The 13713-nt window shown below is 35.3% G+C and overlaps 1 protein-coding gene across 2 annotated transcripts in view; it reads right to left on the bottom strand.

The window, feature by feature from the left end:
- ATG2B (autophagy related 2B) overlaps positions 1–13713 on the bottom strand; it is a 49911-nt gene that overhangs the window by 27244 nt on the left and 8954 nt on the right. For both annotated transcript variants that reach the window (XM_065685451.1, XM_065685452.1), the window contains exons 4-16: positions 12934–13036; positions 11422–11584; positions 10782–10961; positions 8083–8179; positions 6702–6884; positions 5870–6024; positions 5057–5168; positions 4638–4899; positions 3599–3749; positions 3006–3098; positions 2659–2847; positions 1028–1301; positions 120–225 (exon numbers count right to left, since the gene is read on the bottom strand). In XM_065685451.1, the coding sequence (XP_065541523.1) occupies positions 120–225; positions 1028–1301; positions 2659–2847; positions 3006–3098; positions 3599–3749; positions 4638–4899; positions 5057–5168; positions 5870–6024; positions 6702–6884; positions 8083–8179; positions 10782–10961; positions 11422–11584; positions 12934–13036 (2068 nt within the window). The remainder of the gene's footprint in view (positions 1–119; positions 226–1027; positions 1302–2658; positions 2848–3005; positions 3099–3598; positions 3750–4637; positions 4900–5056; positions 5169–5869; positions 6025–6701; positions 6885–8082; positions 8180–10781; positions 10962–11421; positions 11585–12933; positions 13037–13713) is intronic.

The following is a 13713-nucleotide window of genomic DNA, read 5'->3' as shown; positions in this document are numbered from 1 at the left end:
CTTTCTTTGCAAATTATTCTAAAGCATTTACTACACAGCCAGTCTATATCAAAATTAGAAAAGTAAGAGTCCTTCATAAAAATCCAAATAACCCACACCAGAAAATAACATTATTTTACCGAGGCCAGTCAAAATTGTCTGATGATGACGTTATATCTCCATCTATGCCACCAGACACTTGAAAAAATTTTATTGGTGCTTCTGCATTATCTTCTTCGAATGAACCTGAACAGAAAAGAATTTATTTTTTTTAATTAACATGGGAATGACAACTGCTAGCTTTAGGTTGCCCACTCCTCAGGTTAGAATCCAACCGGGTACTTAGTCAATGCTATTACAATGGCACTTATATAAATGCTATCTTTTCCTCCAAAAAAGAAATACCAGTTTTTAGAAACAAAAATTATTTCACATTATCTTCTAACCAGCAGCAGTTAGAAAAGCAGATGCTTCCAATGCACAGATATCTGCATTTACATTTATAGCATCACTATATTATGTCACAGCCTTGAAAAGTACACAGAATGACAAATCAGCTTAGAAGGTTGCAAATATAAACAAGTCTCACAGATTTATTAATTTGAAAGATATTAAAGGCATAGAAGTATTAAAATTTTCTAAATAACAGTTATTTAGGACATCTTTCACTTCTCTTCTAGACTAGACATGAGATTCGTAATTTGCGTAGCTGTAGTAACCCTCTACAAGTCTTCTAAAATCATGATAGATCCCAGACACACTAAATCGAAACAAAAGGGTACAACAATATAACAGAAAGTAGCAAAAATACTAGATAGATATTAAAAAACTAGAATGCAAGCACTACACCTTACATATGTTAGCCTTTCTAGTATTATTTTGCCTTGTGCTGGTATTTAGTACACAACACTAAACTGCGGCAAAGGTATCTGTTCCAAAATTCAGGTGGAAAGACACTCCTGTGTTAATTCATATGAGACGACTTTTGTCTCATCTATGTAGTATCTGGAAAAACAAAAAATATTTGATACAATGTTAACATTCTCACCAGTTAGCTCTTTAAAGGTAAGCTCTAATTTAACTTGTTCTGGAGTTGACCCTCCAATAAACTCAGTTTTAAATTCCACATCTGTATATTCAAGGTGAAGAATCTCCTTCTGAAGTGACTTCTTAAACCACGGTCCTCTTTCCTGATCTGACCGTAGGTCAGGTATTGGGAAGCGAACAGACAGATTTAATGCTGGGGCAGTCACCTGAACTGAAACTCTACAGTTCGCAGGAGTATGTGAATCATCCAGAAAAACTTCAGTAAATGCTTTATGCTAGAAAACAAAGTAAAGGGGAAAAAAGAATTAATTAGGAATATTGCACTAAAAGTGGCTACGGGAAAAGCTTGGATGATGCAGTACCTAAAAAAGAAAAATATTTTTTCCACACATCACACAAAGCACACATATCAGGACCAATTATTATTGCTCTTAGGTTATTCTATTATTGGTGCTGCTAAGATTCTACTTAGCTGGAAATCAAGCACTTGCAAAGATCAGCAATCTCAAAAAATGGCTTTCTCTCTTAAATTAGAGAGAAACAAACAATACTCAACTGCAGTTAGGAATACTATGTCTCATGGATTACTTTGTTTGCTTTTCCAGATGTTACTGTTGAGAACCCAGGAACTACTATCACGCATATTTGCCCCTTTCACTAAGTCATGGCTTTCAGCTCCCATCACTGACGTCATTCAAAACCTTTCCGAGTGTAGCTTATTGCTGACCATAACTGAAAAGAATCAAACTTTCACAACATGAACATATTGATAGAAATTATTGAAGTTTTACAAGTTTCTTAAATGAGGATTAAGATTTGAATACTAATTTTCTGTAATCAATCAAAGCAACAATAAAATTACATGAACATATTTGTGCTGTGTAGAAAATCAGTTAATTGCATTAACCCTACGTCATGTATTCAAAAAAAACCCTCCAGTTTAATGTTATTGTGCTAAATATACTAACACTTAAATCCCACTGACAACCTGAACCAAGATCAACAAGCTCCAACTTCTGCTGGTATTCAGCCACTAGAACACAATGCATATGTTCCCCATCCTTTCTACTACCTACTACAGAAGCGGGTAAGGCACAGCAGAGGCAACTGGGCTGCCTGCGACACCTAAAGATTTCAATATAGAAGTGGAATTGTCAACAACAGTTAATATAAACTGTTGTATGATGGGATGGAATAGGGATTAGCAATCAGTCAAGACTCTTCTTTCTTGCCCAGTTCTGCTTGCTGCAAGAAGCAGAGAACTTACGCAGCCTGCGAAGCTGCTAGCATTGCTTTTAGGTCAGTTATCAAGCATACAATCACTGAATCCAAAATTAGTATCCACATCAGATGGCTACTGTTCTGTATCAGAAGGGAACCCCTCCATGCCCAGCCCCCACAAAACCGAACAAAAAATACACCCCACCACCAAAAAAACTGAAAACCAAGAAAAACCACAAAAAAATCCCAACCAGACAACCAACACCACACACAAACCATAAAAAACTAAAACCAAACAAAAAAAAAACCACCACCCATCAATCAGAATTAGCAACCTCAGGCAGAGTGCCATCCTGCCTTCCTCCTGAAAACAATCAGCAAATTTATTAATCAATTTAACTTTCAACTTACCAGGCTTATGTGCTTGTTGTAAGAAGCATACATGTGAGATGCCATCATCTCCACTGTAGTTAGTTTCTGTGGTTGAAGCAAGGAATTTAATCTGTCTACAATACTAATATCCAGCTCACAAAACACTGGACTTAACTTTATTTGTAACTCTGCTTTCTGTGGAACAGAACTGAGTCTCCCTTGACTACCCTGGAAGAAAACAGAAAAAGCACTAAAAGCCTAAAAAACAATACAGTGAAAAAAATTATAATAACTGGGAGTTAAGGACTCTGTTTTACAAGAAAGATACCTTTCTGTTAAAATGAATTAGACAAAGATTGTTATACAGAAACTTGGGCTCATCTTACCTGAGGTCCTCTATTATCTGAATGCTTATAATGAAGCTGAAGGCATGGCATAGCATGAGAATCTTTTCCTTTTTCAGAATGAAATGTCAGCAGCTACAGAAAAAGAGAGTTAAAAACACTTCAGGAGAAAAGAGTTGCCACAGGAAAAGATACCTATGACCTTTTACCTAGAACAGACAGTAAACAACCCCACATTCAAGTCAGTGAACAGACCCCCAGCCTTGTTCAGCCACTGTATTGGATGTCTCTGACCATCAAAATAGCTGGAAGAATAATCCATCACCAAAAGAAACCTTCACATTGCTCAACTCCATCAACTGTTTTTTGGAAAAAATTTACTCTAAGTCCTAAATATGTTAAGCATATTTAAAAGAGAAGTAAACTAGTGGAATTTGGCTACTTCACACTATTCCTGCCAGATATGACAGAAGCCTGGTTCTCTATTTGTTACATTTGTTCTCTATTAAGTTACATTTTAAACCCATAACATACTTAAAAAGAAAATTGAAAATTGCAATAATTTTAAAATCTAGCATTATCAGTTACACAATTAACATTTCTTTTCTATGGAACTCCCTGTATTTTTTACATACCTCTGTATAGTGAGGCTGAATGGAATGAGAGTCAGTAGAAAAGAGGCATTCCAGGAATTCCATATTCCCAATGGATAAATCAGTACTAAAACTTCGAGAGACAGTCCTTTGTCTTTGTTCATGGGACACTTTAATGCCAGTACCTATAAATCTGAATTACTAAAATTATTATTTATGAAAAGTAGCATAAAACAATACAATAATGAAAAGTCAAGACTGAAATATGTAAACAATCGCTACAATCCTTTTCAGAATAAAACTGACATAATTTCTTTAAAAATAAGTAAAAATTCTAACATTTATAACAGCTAATTATAACATTTTATATAATTTTCTAGTTATAACAGCTTTAGCAACAATGACAATGGAACCCACTTATATTACACATTCAACACTGATCAGTGGAGAGATATTTGTAAAGAACAATTTAGACATCTAACTTAAGGCGCAACTCACATAAAGCTGGGAATCTAACATCCTTATATAGACATTGAAAAAGTCGAATGCCTCAGTCAAAATTACATGCATAAGGGAAGAAGCTGTATATACACCCTCAAAACTTTACTTCATATACTGTACTGTGATGGTAAAAACTGGAAAAAGAGACTGTTGGCTAACTTTGTGGTACTGCTTACATGCACCGTTTTATTGCTACTGATATACTATTTTGATTCAAGTAAAACCCTAAGCTCTTTCAAGAAGAAAACCCAGGATTTGAATAAATATGATCCTGTAAAATACAGCTAAGAAATAATTTACTTAATGATTCTTGACTCTGTATTTCTGTGGTAGGAACTGTACCTAGTTTAATTCATCTATTGTTGAAAAGGGGTAGGTTGATTTTAATGCACTTGGTTTTTCATTTTCAAAAGTCTTGGACAACAGATGTCAAAATTCAAGGCTATTTTGAAATTAACGTAGTATTCTAAAGCAATTCAAATATTAAGTGATACAATTTCTATGTAAATAAACTTACTTTATTAAAATTTACTTAAAATATATTTTTGTTAATTATATTTATTAATAAGCAAAGTTATACCTAAGGTGATCATGAGAACAAGCTTCTGCAAATACTTCTCGGAAGGACAGAAAATCTTCTGTTGAAAACTTAACTGGCTCAATCTTTTCTATTCGGGTAAAGAAATCCCGAGCCATTGGTGTCAATGGGTTAAGATTCAGTGAACTTTCAGGTGGGGGTAAAGGGTCAATATGAAGTACAGACACTGAGAAAGTTCCAACTGCCAGTCTAAAAAGAAGCTCAGGTCTGGATTCATCCACAGAAACAGATCTGGATGGAATAGCTGAAATACAAAATTAAGTTCACGTAATTTTTCAGCAATAACACATTTATAAAATCATCTTACTTTTGTTTTTCACTTCTTTTTGCCAAGTTGCTGCATAACTATTCATTTCCAAAATTATCTAAGGAGCAGAATGCAAACCAACATTTTTACTTACATGTCCTTCTTAAGGAAGCCTGATGAACCATATTGGCTGTCAGCGAAGAACCTCTTGGAGGTTGTAGTTCTTGTTTATTACGATCAAGAAAATCACCCCAAGTTGGTTGAAGCTAAAAGAAAAATATATATGATCTTAAATCCCACAAGTAGATGTTAAACTTTAGATCAAACATAAATAATAAGTTAAAGGAACACAAAAGAAAATACATGCATAAACATTTCATGACATACTAGGGCTCTGCTAAGTAACACAGACATTTACTTTGGGCTACGCTTTCTAACTCTATGATTGTCTAAACCCACATATTTTTAAAGCGGAAGTTGCTCTCTCAATGACTATACAGTCTCCTGTTTCTCTGTAAAAAGCAGACCTGTTCCCCAGGGCTTTCATTAACAAAAACATTAGAGATGTAACAGATCTGGGAAAGATGGCAATATTGACAGCATAATTTTTATGTTGTTTCAGAAATAACGTTATACAGCAATTTTGTACTTTTTATTGTCATTGCCTGTGTAAGTCCATATTAAAAGGAAGTCCAGATGGCAAACATGCCGTTATTAAAAAGAAAATAAACCATAAAGCAACCTATATAAGCTTGAAGGCATTTGAAAACAAATATGTTCTATTTCCTGGTAACCAAACAGGTAAGAAACTTCCCAATACAACATTCGTAACAGAAAAGAATTACTAAACATTTTCAATTGTCCTAGAATTTTGCAATAGTTCTTGATATTGTAAAGAATTTTTATGCAACAGTTTCAGATAAAAGTGTTAATTTCAAAAATATTGTAAAGGTAGTTACTACTATACCACTGTAGTGCTCAGTGGAGAACCTGCTGGCGTAGTTGTGTATGTACTGGTTAAAGACAGGTCTAGATCCATGGTTGGAGGGTCTCCAAGAGGTGGAAGGGAGGAAAGGCTGTGAGACATGTCCATTTCAGCCATTGAGAAGAAAACTTCTTCTTCTAGTAAGAACCACAGACAGTAAAGTGTTATTATCTAATACAAAAAAAAAAAAAACCTTTACTTTTAACAGAAACGTATCCAGCAGTTCGGAAATTTAATTGCCAGACAGACTAGGCAGCTAAATATATTATTTACAGAAGTTCCAGGTTCTCTTGACACTTCAACTAGTAGTATCTATGGACATAAATTATTAAAAAATAATTAAAAAAATTAAAAATACTAAACGAGTTAAATATACCATTTTAATATTCAAGTTGGTATTATTTCTATAAATTCATACACTTGCCTTTTGACAAATCAGCTTGTATTTTCACATTAAAAGTAATCACCAAAAAATTATTCAAATAAAAGTACAAATATGAGGGCAATGCAACTATTATTCTATATTTAATTTCCTCAACCTTGCATTTGAAATGATGTTACACACCATGTGTATTTACTGTGTTACACAATAACATACACATTACTGAACAGTTTTAATGAAATATTGAATCAAGTCTAGCCTGATACCTAAGCTAAGTGTTAATTTTTTATTCAATGGTACAATTGAAGCGTACAACTATTCTACATCAGAGATCTTTTGATACTTAAATTCTTAAGATTAAAAGATGAACAGTTGATTGATTTAATCTTAACAACAGGTTATTCACTATGCTGCATCATCTTTTATACTTGCCGCGACTGGAAGGCGTTCTGGCACTCTCTGTCTCATAGAAGCTTTGCTCAGATGATGCCCCAGCTGACAAAGACTCTTTTCTTAAATAACGTTTCAATTCCATCTGAATCCGATACTCATCTTCCTGTTGCATTGGCCGGTTCTTCCTATCTTTACTTGATAATTCTATCCTGCTTAGGCTCTCTGAATTAAAAAACAAACAAACAAAAAAAAAAGACAGAAGCCCACTGTAATTTCCTTAACAGCACCACAAAGAAAAATAAAATAAAAAAAAAAATTAAATTAACCAACTCTTGCTGCTGTGCAGATATGCGCATGTATACCTATATCATAGATATATTCTATATCATAGAATCATAGAATAGTAAGGGTCGGAAAGGACCTTAAGATCACCTAGTTCCAACTCCCCTGACATGGGCAGGGACACCCCACACACTAAACCATGGTACCCAAGGCTCTGTCCAACCTGGCCTTGAACACCGCCATATCTATACTTATCTCTTGTATGTCAAATGTGGATATACATGCATTCTGTTGTTTTGAAGATTTGACTTGTCCAAAAGATTACTCTCACCCTAGCATTCATTAATTTCAAATCTGAAGAAAATGTTTTAAGGTCATATATGCAAATGTATTCACATATAATATCAACAGTATTTCCCTTCTCAGTCAGCACAATCTCTGAAAGATATGGCTATTAAAGAATTAATAAAATTTCAGTTTGAAGATGACACATACATGACCCATTTCCAGTTATTCAAAAAGAATTAAGAAGTCTAGTACAAAAAATATATCAGTATCATTGTAAGAGTATTAAGCATTTACCCAGGACATGACATAACTTTTAAAAAAATATACTATCTACTTTCATCAACGTGTTGTTACATTGGGAAGAGTCGGGGGACAGGGATCTGACACAAACCAAAACACCCTCGTCCTGCTTCTGCAGTATTTGAAACACTACTATTATTTTGCAAATGTGGACAAATGAACACAATTACTATCTGTTCTATGTATTTTTTGCCTTTCACTAAAGCATAGGAGAGAGAAGGAACCAAACTTGTGAGGTAGAACTGTTTGAGGTCCTGATTTTCTCCACTTACCATTTCCCCATTTCTTGTTCTATTATATAGCCACTTGTCAAGCCTTATTTGTTACCTGGATTTTCGTTACCTGAATGCACAATTTGCAATTTAAGTCAGTAAATTGATCATAGTCTTACTCAAGAGGAGCTACAAAACTACTTTGCTAGTTTCAAATAGAAATTAGTACTCATCTACCAACACAAATATTTCTTGACCTGAGGAAACCTGTTTATCTTGCAAAGTTTAATTTTCGCCCACTCTAATACATATGTAACATCTACAGAATGTTCACTTACGTGGTCCAGCAATTGCTGCCACCATGTCCAACAAAAGATGTACCTGCCTTGGTGACAGAAACAGATGTACAGAGTCTATTTGTCCATCTACATCCAACTAAAAAAGAAAAAGAACCAGAACAAGCAAACACTTTCAAGAACACATCAAGAATTCTTATTTAAAACTTTTTAATCAACTATTTTGATAGTAGATTTAGATGCTGTCAAGGATACAGCCATTCCAGCAGAATTTTCTACCTTCTACACAACAACTGGAAACTTAATTGTGTATTGCTTCCAATCTGTAGCTTGGTAGGATAAACACAGGTGTGTCACTGACAGTTTATTAGGTTAAAATAAATACACAATCACCTAATACAAGAATACCATTAATCTGCTAGTTGTTTAACTTTAGTAATTCTGGAAGTAATCAACAATATACACTTAGTATTATGCATTAATTATAAAATACTGAAGTCAGCACCTCTGAAGTAGACCTTAAAAAACTGTAAACATTCTCTTCTGGACTCATTTAATATATGGATGAATAAATTAATATACTTTCTTCATAAAAAGTAGAATGTTTATAGAAGTTAATTGGTTTGAGATGGCAGCCACTTATCTTCTCAGAGCAGCTCAAGTTAAAATTATCTTAAGGACTCAAATCTAGAATCCTGTACTTCCAGACAGTGGTCCATTTGTGTTTATTATTCACTGTATTGGGTGCAGGTGTAAAGGTGCTGGCAGCAGGCTATGGTGCAAATGCAGCCTCTGCACTAAGGCACCAGGGTCTGCCCTGTACTAGGCAGCGCTGGCTCTGACCAGCCCTGTAATGGACCCACCACAGGACACAGCCGAGCCCATCAGCAAAGCTGGTGGTGCCTCTGTGAAAACATATTTAAGAAAGGGCAAAATTCTGCATGGACAGAGCTAAAACCAGCAAGAGAAATAATCCTGCAAACACTAAGGTCAGGAAAGAAGTAGGGGGAGAAGGGCTCCAGGTGCCAAAGCAGATGTGCCCTGAAGGAACTTCTAGCCTGTGGAGAGCCCACATAGGAGCAGGCACCTGGCAGGTGCTGCAGTCCATGGAGAGAAAGCCTCACAGAAGCAAGTTCTCCTGTCAAGAACTGTGATTCATGGACGCCCCATGCAACAGCAGGTTTATCCTGCTGGACTTTAACCAATGGAAAGGGCCCACAGTTTGTGAAGGACCACAATGCGAGGGACCCACATCAGAGTACAGGAAAAGCACAAAGAAGGAGCAGCAGAGAGGAACTGATATGAACTGGCTACAACCCTTCAATTCTCCCTCCTCTCTGCACTGCTCAAGCTGGTGAGGAAGTATAGAAGTTGGGAACACTGAAATGAAGCTGTGCCTGGGAAGAAAAATCAGTAAGGAGAAGGTGATTTAGTTTGTTTCTCATCACCCAATTTCATTCTAATTGGTAATAAATTCAATTTATTTTCCCTGAGTTGAGGCTGCTGTACCCGTGACAGTAACTGCTAAATTATTATCTTTATCTCAATCTCAGAGGTTTTCATCACATTCTCTCCCCCTATCCTGTTGAGAAGTGTGAGTGAGAGCAGCTGGATGGGTATAAGGCAACCAGGCAAGGTCAATCCACCACAGTCATGGAGGGGAGGAGCGAAGGCATTCAGTGGACTGAATTTATATGAAAATATACTTTTGCTCATAAAGACCGCAAGGGAATATTTACCTAAGTGGGGAAAATAAATGATCAAGTTCTGTATACTGTTTCCATCCTTTGCAAAGAGTTGGAAAAAAATTAAATTACTGAAGTACATCACACTTGCCATGAATTTACATTTTGTAGTTTACACGCTTGTAATGCCCATCCTAATAAATTTCTTCAACATAGTACCGTTTTCAGACTAAAAGTTAAACTACATTGCTTAGCCTGGGTTAATCTCTGCTCCCTCCAGTCTGCATGAATTCTACCCACTAAATCAAAAAAAGAGGTCCTTAGTTAATTCTGTCACGCAAGATTACATCCATTCACTAGTTCAGATGTTGCTGTTATTCAGTATAACAACAGTGTTTTGCCTGTACTCAAGCCCAACTTGCAGAGACCACTGCTCTGCATTCTGTTATACTGAACATCTCCTATAGAACAAAAATTAGTCTTGGTTTTGCCCTTGATAGTTTTTCTTTTGGCTACTTAAAAAATGCATATAATGATATTAAAGTTGGAAAAAAAAAATCTGATCTTTAGAAACATCTGGACATCAGTTAATTTAAAGGTGTTAACTGCATTAACCATTCATACTTTTGAAATAGACAGCATTTTTCTATTTCACACCACGTAAAATATGTTATTTCACTTTACAGAGGACTCAACTGAATAAACAAGTTCAAGATTGACTACAAATTGCTGGACTTTTCTACTGTAATGTACAGTAGCAGAGCTTCATGAATACAAAAAAACCTTCTAAATAGTTACTCCAATACATAAATTCAGTCTAACATAAAGGAATTCTACTTTACCAGATTTCAGTGTGCTCCTGACTTGTTTAGCCACTATAAAGATGTCTTATTAGACATATTTACTGGTTTCAAACGTAGAGAATCTACAACAAAAATAAGGGGATTCTTTCCCCTTGAGAATCTCACCATTGTTTGTATGCAGCAGGAAAAAAAAAAAAAAAGAATTCCTATGTTAACTATTAATTTAGTCAAAGACCAGGAAAGCATGACTAACCTTAGCTCCAGGAAGTACTTCATTTTGCTTTAATGTTAGACTCAACTCCATTCTACCAATCAGCTTACTGATCTGGACAGGATCAGAAGGAGTAACTTCTGGCAAGTTTCTTGTTAATTGTGGATGTGGCTCATAAATGATTTTTGGATTCCAGCTAGGTGAAAGCTTTGGTTCAGTTGCCTTAAAACATTGCAGAGAAAGGAATAAGAATGTATCCCATTTCTTACAAAAGAACAAACAAACAAAACCAACAAGCATTTTAAACAATCTTAACACAAATGATTATTTTACACAAATTTGATAATGACATTAAAAACATGTATACATCACTGTGAATGAAACAAGTAATGTAAAAGGTGAAACATGCCTTTGCAAAAAAGTGGAGCAAGTTCCCACAGAAAAGTGAACTGTAGGACTTTTACACATTCAAGTTGCAACCAGATTCCAGTACAACACATGGTAAAATTTACTCAGTTCTAAAGTCTCCATTTCCTTTTCCCTCAAAATGAAACAGGAAGAAGTTGAATTTCTATATCCTTCAGAATAAATATACATAAATAAATACCTTTTATATATATAAAAAATATATAAAGTCTATACTTTATTAAGTTACATTCTTATATAATGTACTTAATTTTACCAGCTGTGTGGCTGAACACACTGGGGAGGATTTTGCTGATGCAGGAAACTCATCCCAGAAGAAAGAGACCCCTGAGAGCTGCAGTAACTTATGAGCAAAAGCTGTGGGCTGATGCACATTAATTCCAGAGCACTCATCTGCAGTTTCATCACAGTACGTAGTTCTAGGGAATAAAAGAAAAGAAATAAAGATGGTAGGTGCATGCAAATTGTTACATTTATCACACCATTCAGCCTCCAATTATGTACACGCTCTCTCTCTCTTCGGACTATCTACAGTGCCAATAACTGTCCTGAAAGGAGAAACCACCACTCTGTTGGAATGGGTGGAATTCTTACCTTTTCTACAAGGCATTACAGAACAATTGTGACATGCTTCCGCTGTGAACATATCCTAGCACTTATGTCTAATCTGACCACAAAGTGAAGGAGCCTGCCCAACACATCTATACACACATTTCCATTCCAACACACACAATTCTCACTTCAAAAATGTGATTTTTTTTAAAAATCTGCCATCTAAAATTTTTCTGTGGTATAAAAGGACTTCAGAGTAACATTCTGTCAAAATAAAAAATGGAAATTGAGAGAGTAGGCACCAGTCCCGTAAAATTTCAGTGAAATTAAATTTCTTACACTGTAATACTGAAATACAGCATAAACAGTAAACTCCTAAAAAGATGCAAGTCTCCACATCATAAAATTTATGGTGGGAAAATACACTTACTTTTCTACACAAAATAGTATCAAACATCAAACAACATGCTATTTTGCAGTTTCCTTCAATCTAGTTTTTAAAGAACAGAAAAGGAACTTTGTTCTGACACTGGACTTCCATAAGTAAAATAACTACAATTTTACTAACATCTCTCCTGAACATAACAACCGTAAGTTTATAAATGTTTAAACACAAATATATTAAACCAGCATTTCCCAGTAAGAATCAATTTAATTTAGTAATGATTTCAACACTTTGCAAGAAAGTATGATTACACTATCCCATAGCTCAAAAAAACACCAACCTTAAGAATGTGTATAGTATTCAAGTTCAAAGTAAGTATAGAATATATGTGGGCTCTTCTGAAAGCTCACAGAGGACCTAAAATCTTCCAGGTTTTTTATTTTTTCAGGACTATCCTTGTCTCTGAAAATATTTAGTGTCTTGCTCAAAAGGGTCAGTTCCTTTTGTGTATCAAAGATTTTGCCTAATCTGCCAACAATATCCATTGGCGGTTGAACATCTGAGAAATTGTATTAATTTTGGAAGTAGTTATTAAGTTATCTTTGGAAAATCCAGAACTCTGGTAATTTGATGGTTAAATACCTTTAGCTTACACATGTTAAATAGAAGCTGAATAGAGAAAATGCTCACTGGCATTATAAAAAGAGGTAAGAGCTAGTGTCTAAGGATTAAGAATGTGTGTGCATGGGTAGCATGAAATATTTTGCAAGAAATAGAGAAAAGTGCCTTAGGGAAAAAAAAAAAAAGATATACATTAGAAAAAATGTTTACCTTTCAATTCTGATTTCAAGTGCAGCTCCACTTTTAGAGTTTTCCGGCACATGTTCTATTCGCAGAACAGTATCTAAAAACGTAACTTTCACTCTTCTGAGAACTTTAATGACAAAACAAAAAAAGATCATGCAAGCATTTAAGTTACTCAACAAATTTTATGACCAAATTTAAAATTGTCTTCCATTTTGTTTAATTTTCCAGTATTGATTTCAGTGTGAAGAGAATTTAATAACGGAACAAGACATCAAATGACAATGTAAATGCCTACTAAATGTCCAATACGTACACCTGTACCTTGTAACGGGCCTTTAATGCATGGATATTTGAGCAAGTCACAACACAAGCGAAGTGTTTTTATGGCTCAGTGTGGGCAATCCTCCGAAAAGTTCCTGCTTCATTGTGCATTACATCTGAACTCCTAAACATTGCTTATAGCACCCCGCTACTCTGGCTGAATACTTCTATTTCTAGATCTTGTTTTAAACACTCCCCTTAGCTCAGACATTTCACCACCAGGTTCTCTACTGCAAAATGCGGTCATAACACCAGGAGGTCTCCATGGACCGATAAGGAGCTGCCAAGAAAGCTCAGAATGAAAAAAGAAGCTTAGAGAAAGTGGAAGCAAGGACATGTGGCCTGGGTGGAATACAGGAAGTCCAGGCAGCTAGAGATCAGGTCAGGAAAGATAATAGCGCAGTCAGAAACAAGTCTGGACAGGGATGTCAAAGAACAGGAAGGGCTTCTATACGTATGTTACAAACAAAAGAAACTAGGGAT

This window comes from Lathamus discolor, chromosome 6 (genome assembly GCF_037157495.1).
Source record: "Lathamus discolor isolate bLatDis1 chromosome 6, bLatDis1.hap1, whole genome shotgun sequence".
Taxonomy (NCBI): domain Eukaryota; kingdom Metazoa; phylum Chordata; class Aves; order Psittaciformes; family Psittacidae; genus Lathamus; species Lathamus discolor.
Note: the sequence above shows the minus strand (reverse complement) of the source record. Positions and strands in the feature narration are given on the sequence as shown.